At 42.7% G+C, this 8,649-nt stretch overlaps 1 protein-coding gene across 1 annotated transcript in view; it reads right to left on the minus strand.

Moving 5' to 3' along the window:
• DHTKD1 (dehydrogenase E1 and transketolase domain containing 1) overlaps positions 1 to 8,649 on the minus strand; it is a gene marked incomplete at its 5' end in the record, with an annotated part of 97,080 nt that overhangs the window by 21,922 nt on the left and 66,509 nt on the right. Inside the window, 1 exon segment of the mRNA XM_014588392.2 lies at positions 1,427 to 1,577. Coding sequence (XP_014443878.1) covers positions 1,427 to 1,577 — 151 coding nt within the window.

Here is an 8,649-nt window from a genome sequence, read left to right on the forward strand (position 1 = left end):
TGTCTCTCTCTTTCTGTCTGACCAGCGCACGCGCCCTATAGCAAAAATCTCTCTCTCAAAAAAAAAAGGAAAGTACAACTATAGGGAAGATTTTAAGCATATGAGGGGTCTTTAATATATCTTTTGTTTTGTTTTGTTTTGTTTTGTTTTGTTTGTTTTGTTTTTTGGAGAGGTTTTCGCTATAGGGCGCATGCGCTCGCCAGACAGACAGAGAGAGACATAGAGACAGAAAGCGAGAAATCACCCCCCGGGGGGGATGGTAACGCCGCAATCCCTTCTCCTCCACTCTCCTCTCGGGATCTTGGGCACGCATGCACACGCGCCTGGCGTGAGTTTTAAGCCACTGGGTCTGCGACGCGAACTGTGGTTGACTACGTGGGAGTACAGCGACATAGCCATTACACTAACTGCTGGTTCCCATGAGTTTATAAACTTTTCTGCACCAAATAAACTCATGGGATTGAGTGTCTGGGACAAGACTCATACACTTAGAAATTTTTTTTTAAGAATTATTTTATTGGGAACCAGCAGTTAGTGTGATGGCTATGTCGCTGGACTCCCACATAGTCAACCGCAGTTTGCATCCCGGACCCGGTGGCTTAAAACTCACACCGGGCGCGTGTGCGTGCGTGCCCAAGATCCCAAGAGGAGAATGGAGGAGAAGGGACTGCGGCGTGACCATCCCACCTGGGGGGTGATTTCTTGCTTTCTGTCTCTCTGTCTGTCTGGCGAGCGCACGCGCCCTATAGCAAAAAATCTCTCAAAAAAAAAAAAAGAAAAGAATTATTTTATTTAACTTTATTTATTTATTTACTTATTTAAATTTGACCAGCGAGAGATGAAGTAAAAGAGAGAGAGAGAGTGGGAAAGTGAGAAAGCAAGCCACCAAGTCTGGAACTCAAACCATGGTTTGCCATGTGGGAGTCCAGTACCCTTAACCACCACACCACCTGCTGGTTCCTTGAATTTTTGTAAGAAGCAAACGTTGCTTATAAAATCTCTAACTTTCAGCCCCTTGAATGTACCTGGATTGAGAGGAGTGGATTTTCAAGGCCACCTCTGACTCTCACAGCAAAGCCTCACTATGACACTATTGCCTGCTCATCACTTACATCTCAGTCATTTATGTCAAACAGCCTAGGAGCTGGCAGGTACACTCCTGGCTCTCAACAGCCAGGCTCATCCCCCAGAAGACAGGAGGTACACCTTGGTACAGATTTCCAACTGACAGGCAACTTGGATACTCTTTGGAGCAGCTCTTTAAGCTGCCTGATAGCTGCTGCCCCGGTGGATAACAGGCAACCCCACTCTCCAGAGGTGTCATGGCACACAGAGTCTCATGAACAGCACTGGCCCCTTTTCATTCATTTGTCACCATGAGGCTGGGAACCATGTGTCCATGTCCCATCCACACATTAACACCAACCTCCAGAGATGAACGTGTCAAAGATGATCTGGGCTCCATTGAAGAAATCGCCAAACTGAGCCTCCCAGAGGGGCAGTAACTTTGGGCTTTCGATGCTCATCCCATATTCAAATCCCAAAACAGCCTCTTCTGACAGCGGGCTATTGCTGACCTAATCCCAAAAAAAGAGAATGAATGACTTGTCATGAAAAGGAACATTTGACAGGAGCTAGCAAAGTTAAAGCACCACATGTATACAAACTTCTCAGAGGGAGGAAAGGCATGTAGGGAGTCTTTGTTTTCATACACCAACACATTCCTTTGAGAAAGATCTACATCTCAATACCGATGATGTCCATGGGAAAGGCTGGGAGGACAGAGGGACAAAAGGCCAGCCAGCTCCATGGCACAGTAGAAATGTATAACTCAAGAAAAGTCATATCTCAGGGCCAGCCGGTGGCATGGTGGTTAAAGGCATTGGATTCCCACATGGCTGACCATGGTTTGAGTCCCAGAACTAGCAGCTTGCTTGCTTCCTCCCTTTCTCTCTCTCTGTCTCTCTCTCTCACCCTCTCTCTAATCAAATTAAAATAAATAAATAAATAAAGTTAAACAAAATAATTCTTTTAAAAAAAAAAAGAAAAGTCAGGTCCCACGTGGCAACCACAGTTTGAATCCCCAACCCAGGCAGCCTGAAACACACCAGGCACATGTGCAACTGCCCGAGATCCAACAGGCTGGAGGACTGGGGGAAGGGATCATGGAAGTTATCAGACCCTGTAGAGGGTACTCCTAGCTCCTTCTCTCTCTCTCTCTCACTTTCACATGCACATGCATACTCTATCATAAAGAAAGAGATAGAGTAAAGAGGTTGGAATATGGTATTAGCCAGCCATGGTGGTGCAGTGGTAATGCAGCGCTCTGAGATGCTGAAGCCAAGTGCGAGGGCCCCGTGTTCCCATCCCGAGGTTTCCTTGTACACGCCGAGCAAGTATGAACATGCTCCTAATCCCGGAGAGCTGAGGCTGGGGACCTGCTGGGGGTGCCTGTATCTCTTTCACTCTATCTTTGTCTTTCTTTCTCTCATGGAAGAAATAAATAGATGACAGCAAAAGGAATAGGGATATTAATTTTCTTCAAGGATAAGCAAATATTCTTCTCAGATGACTCATCTTTGGAACTGAGAGTAAAATTGTCATATAAACTTTTTATAAATGCCATAAAACTAGGAAAGTTACAAAGCAAAGGCCCACCTTAGTAAGAATCTATTATTCTAACATCATATTTGCATCATGAGTCAAATAAACTATCATGATATGGTAAGATAAAAAAAGCAAGTCAGGGCTGGCAGGTGGTGTAGTGGACAGAGGTGCTGGATTCCCACAGGGCTGATGACGGTTTGAGGCCCAGACCTGGAGGCTTGCTTTCTCACTTTCCCTTTCTTTCTCTCTCTCTGGTCAAATTAAAAAGAATAATAATAATAAATAGAACTAGGGGCCAGCAGGTGGCATGGTAGTTAAAGGCCCTGGATTCCCACAGGGCGGATGATGGTTTGAGTCCCGGACCTGGTGGCTTGCTTTTTTGCTTTTCCTTTCTTTCTTTCTCTGTCTGGTCAAATTAAAAATTATAATAATAATAGCTAATAGAATTAAATAAATAAATAATTATTTAAAAAATAAATGGAACTGAATAAGTAAATAATTCTTTTTTTTTTTTTCCTTTGGAGAGGTTTTTGCTATAGGGCACGCGTACTCGCCAGAGAGACAGAGAAACAGAAAGCAAGAAATCACCCCCCAGGGGGGATGGCCACACCACAATCCCTTCTTCGCCATTCTCCTCTCGGTATCTTGGGCACGCATACACACGCGCCCGGCGTGAGTTTTAAGCCACCGGGTCTGGGACGCGAACCGTGGCCGACTACATGGGAGTCCAGCAACATAGCCATTACGCGAACTGCTGGCCCCAGTAAATAAATAATTCTTTAAAAAGAAAAAAAAGCAGGCCAGCAGGTAGCATGGAAGTTGGCACTGGATTCTACATGGCTGACTGCATGGTTTGAACCCTGGACCCAGAGGTTTGAAGATCACGCCTGGCAAGTGTGTATGCATGCCTAAAATCCTGAGGAGACTGGAGGAAAAAGGAATGGAGCATGACCAGGCCACATTCTGGGGTGCTTTCTCCCTCCCTCCCTCTCTCTTCTCTCTGTTTCTTTCTGGCAAGTACATGTACCTTCTGGCAATTAAAAAAAAAAAAAAAAACCTAGGTCATTAATTTTTTTTTAACAGCTAGGTTATTTCTTTATTCCATGAAGAAGAGAGAGACAAAGAATGAGACTCCACACCACTGCCAGGATTTTTTCTTTTTTAAGAATTATTCATGAGGCCGCCAGGTGGCATGGTAGTTAAAGGTGCTAGATTCCCACATGGCTGACCACAGTTCAAGTCCTAGACCTGAAGGCTTGTTTTTTCACTTCCTCTCTCTCTGTCTCTGTCTGTCTCCCCTTCTGATCAAGCTGGAAATAATAATAAAGAAAGTTAAATAAAATAATTCTTTTAAAAAGATTTTTAAAATAAAAAAATAAGAATTATTTACTTAGGGTTGGCAGGTAGCGTGGTGATTAAGGTGCTGGACTCCCATATGGCTGACCACAGTTCAATTCCTGGACCTGACGCTTGTTTTCTCACTTCCTCTCTCTCTCTCTCTTTCTCTGTCTCTCTCTCTCTGATCAAACTGGAAAATAATAATTAATAAAGTTAAAGAAAACAATTCTTTTAAAACATTTTTAAATTAAAAAAAAAAAGAATCATTTATTTAGGGGCCAGCAGGTGGCATGGTGGTTAAGGTGTGCCACCATCTAGTCCCCAAAGTTATATCTTTATACCCTATTATCTGGCAATAAAAAGGATTGAAGTTTTTAAGACATGCTGCACCACTGAGGGACCTTGAAAAATTATGCTAAGTAAAAGAAGCCAGTCACCAGGCAGGTAATGTGGTGGTTAATGTGCTAGACTCCCACATGGCCAACTGTGATTTGAGTCCTGGACCTGGCAGCCTGCTTTCTCATTTTTCTTCTTTCTCTCTCTGTCTCTCTGGTTAGCACACATGCCCTATAGCAAATTTTTTTTAAAAATAACAGTAAGTACGATTAAATAAAATAATTCTTAAAAAAAAAAAAGATCAGTCATAGAGGCCAGACTACATCAATCTATCCACATAAAATGACCAAAATAAGCAAATAAAAGACAACAAAAAGTAGATTTGTGGTTGCTGGAGGGGCTGGAGGGAGGATGGTTTGGGTAGTGACTGCAAAAGGGCATGAGCTTCTATTTGGGATGATTAAAATATTCTGAAATTACACAGATGGTTGCACAACTCTGTGAATATTCGAAAAAATTGCTGAATTGCACAAATTGAAAAGTTCAATTTTATGAATTATATCTCAACAAAGCTTTCATTTAAAAATAACCTCAGGCAAAACTGTACTTCTAATTATAACTACAAAAATTTGTATGTATGAATAAGAACTTGATGACACATAAAAAAATGAAAACAAGTGACTTATAAGCATGATGGGGTTATGTATAATTTATCTTTTGGATTTCTTTCTGAATTCAATTATAACATATTAACTTTTTAAAAGTATGCTATAGTTCTCAGATTTACGTGTACGTCATAAAATGGGTTTGGACTGGCCACTTTACTTCTATCTCTATTTGCCTTCACCCCTTCCTCTCCTCTCTTCCCACCCAAGGCTGACATACACATTTATGGTCAGAATCCATCCTTTCTGCTTTTTCCAGGGCCTTCTTTCTATTTTTCTCCATTCCCTAACCCTCCTTTCTGAACCTTTCCTCACTGGCTTTGTTCCCTCAATATAATCAAAATGTTTAAAGATTAAACAAGGAACATTTCCCTGGAGCGAGCCCTGTGTCCTAATGGTAGAGGGAGCTGGATCCCACATGGCTGACTGCACGGTTTGAGTCTCCAACAGACTTTCTTGAGAAATGCACCAGGCACTTGTTCCTGGATGCCCGAATCATAGCAGCATGGAAAAATGGAGGATTGTGGCATGACCAAGTTGCACTAGGGGGTGCTTTCTCCCTCTCTCTGTCTCTTTGTCTCTCTGATGAGGGCACGGGTCCTCTGGAAAATTTTTTCAAAAAGAGGGGCTGGGGGACCAGCAGTTAGCATAATGGCTATGTCGCTGGACTCCCATGTAGTCGACCACGGTTCGAGTCCCAGACCTGGTGGCTTAAACTCACGCCGGGCACGTGTGTGTGCGTGCCCAAGATCCTGAGAGGAGAATGGAGGAGAAGGGATTGCAGCGTGGCCATACCCCCTGGGGGGTGATTTCTCGCTTTCTATCTCTCTGTCTCTGTCTTTCTGGCAAGCGCACGTGCCCAATAAGAAAAATCTCTCCAAGAAAAAGAAAAATAAAATAAAAAAGAAGGGCTGGCAGGTGGCGTGGTGGTTAAGGGTGCTCACAAGACTGACCACAATTCAAGTCCTGGACCTGATGGCTTGCTTTCTCACTTTCCCTCTCTCTCACTCTGTTCCTCTACGGTCAAATTAAAGTAAAATTAATTAATTAATTAATAATTCTTAAAAGGAAAGGAAAGGAAAGGAAAGGAAAGGAAAGGAAAGGAAAGGAAAGGAAAGGAAGGAAGAAAGAGAGGGAGGGAGAGAGGGAGGGAGGGAGAAAGAAAGATTTCCCTGACTCAGTCTTTCACAGTCATTGCTTCCTTTCACAGTTTAGCTTCTAGGAAAAAATAATTTTGGGATCAGCAGGTGGTACAGTGGTTAAGACACTGGACTCCCACATGACTGACCATGATTTGAGTCCCAGACTCAGTGGCCTGAAAATCACACTGGGCGCTTGTGCATTCATGCTCAAGATACTAAGAGAAGACTGGAGAAGGAGGGATGGAGATGTGGCATTGCCCCTGGAGAGGTGATTTCTGACTTTTTCTCCCCCAACCCCTCGCAGGAAGGACATAACCCTATGGCAAAAACTTAAAAATAAATAAATAAATAAATAATAATTGAGGGGAACAGCAGGTGGCATGGTGGTTAAGGCGGTGGACACTCCCACATAGTCCTAGACCTGGTGGCTTGTTCTCTCACTTTCCCTCTTTCTCTCTATGTCTCTTTCTGGTCAAATTTTAAAAATGAATGAATAAATAAAATTAATAATAATACTAACAGTAATAATTGAATTCACATGTCTCCACCTCTTTAACTCCTGCTGTACCATCAACTAAGTGTGATCTAGTTTCTGCTCTCACCACTTCAGAGAAATAGCTTGACATGAGGTCAGCCCTCAATCTTCTGGTTGCTAAATCCAATGGGCAAGTCATTCTCCCTCTTATTTAATCCCTCCATCCTTGAGTACAATTGCCCAGCGACTCCTGTCTATTGGATAATCTTCTGGGAAGTATTTTTCCTCTGCCTGACCCTTGAATGTTGCTTCTCCCAGGACCCCACCTTTACTCCTCTGCTCAATTTGCTCTCTGGGAGATTCTCCCACTCCTATGGCCGCAAACACACCTACACCCTGATTACTCTTGAATATGTATCTCAAGTCCAGAATCTTTTATTAGCTCCTAATCGCCTAATAGAAACCGCTATAGTGTAACAGACACTCCAAAGCTAATGCTTAAAATTGAATCCATCCTTTCCTTTCCAAACCCTTTCCTTTACTCCCTCTTTGGATGGAAGTCATCATCACGTACTAGTTTTCCACGTCAGGAAGCTAGGAGATAAACCACATTGATCTTCTTTCTTTCCTCTCTACTTCTAAAGTCCTATCACTTTTCTTCTCTGAATAGTTCTCAAATCTAGCCCCATCTTCCACCTACACTGCTACTGCGCTAATTCTGGTCCCCATGATTTCCTGCCTAGAAGAAAATCTAGGCAGGAAAACTGCTAAGGCACTTCAGAGAAAGCAAGCTGTCAGGTCTCGGACTCAAACCACGGTCGGCCATGTGGGAATCCAGCACCTTTAACCACCACGCCACTCGCCGGCCCCAATAAATGAAATCTTAAACAGTATCCACCTAACAGATGTAAGGAATTTAAGTGGTTTTCTTTTTTTTTTTTAATTTTTTAGTTTTTTAGAATTATTTTATTTAGGGGCCGGCAAGTGGCATGGTGGTTAAGGGCGCCGGATTCCCACATGTCTTGGACCTGGTGGCTTGCTTTCTCACTTCCTCTTTCTCTCTCTCTGTCTCTCTCTGATCAAAGTGGAAAGTAACAATGATAATAATAATAAATAAAGTTAAATAAAATAATTTTTTTTTCCTTTGGAGAGGTTTTCACTACAGGGTGCGTGCGCTCGCCAGAGAGAGAGAGACAGAGAGACAGAAAGCGAGAAATCACCCCCCAGGGGGTATGGTCACACCGCAATCCCTTCTCCTCCATTCTCCTCTCGGGATCTTGGGCACGCATGCACACATGCCCAGCGTGTACCTGTTTTCAAAAAAATAATTTTTTTTTTTTTTTTTTAAAAAAAAAAAAAAGAATTATTTTATTTAACTTTACTTGCTTATTTATTTTAATTTGACCAGAGTGAGAGAGAGAGAGAGAGAAAGTGAGAAAGCAAGTCTCCAGGTCCGGGACTTGAACCACAGTCGGTCATGTGGGAGTCCAGAGCCCTTAACCACAATGCCACCTGCCAGCCCCAAGTGGGGCTTTTTAAATAGCAATGTTTGTAGCCAGCAAGTGATATATTGGTTGAGGCACTAGAGTCTCATATGTGTGTTCTTTTTTTTTTTTTTTAAAGAATTATTTCATTAATTAATTAATTAATTAAATTTTATTTGACTAGAGAGAGACAGAGTAAGTGAGATAGAGAAAGTGAGAAAGCAGTCCGTTAGGTCTGGGACTTGAACCCTGGTCAGTCATGTGGGATTCCAGTGCCTTTAACCACCACGCCATCTGCCGGCACTCCTACAGGTCTTTTAAAGATCCTTCTAGAATACTGTTTTGCCTAGTTAATCTTTTATAGAGTATCAGCAAACTTAAGATTATATTCTCAAACAAATGGCTAGAATAGAAAAGATGACACTTCCTAAACGTCCTGTGCTAAGCTCCATGTTAACTGTCAAAGAAACAGAAAAGGATCAATTCCCATCCTCAAGACACTGGAGAGAGGGCTGGCAAATGGTGTGGTGGTTGAAGCACTGACCTCCCACATGGCCAATCATGGTTTGAGTCCCGGACCTGGTGGCTTGCTTTCTCACTAT

The sequence above is a fragment of the Tupaia chinensis genome, unplaced genomic scaffold (assembly GCF_000334495.1).
Source record: "Tupaia chinensis unplaced genomic scaffold, TupChi_1.0 Scaffold000275_1, whole genome shotgun sequence".
NCBI lineage: Eukaryota > Metazoa > Chordata > Mammalia > Scandentia > Tupaiidae > Tupaia > Tupaia belangeri.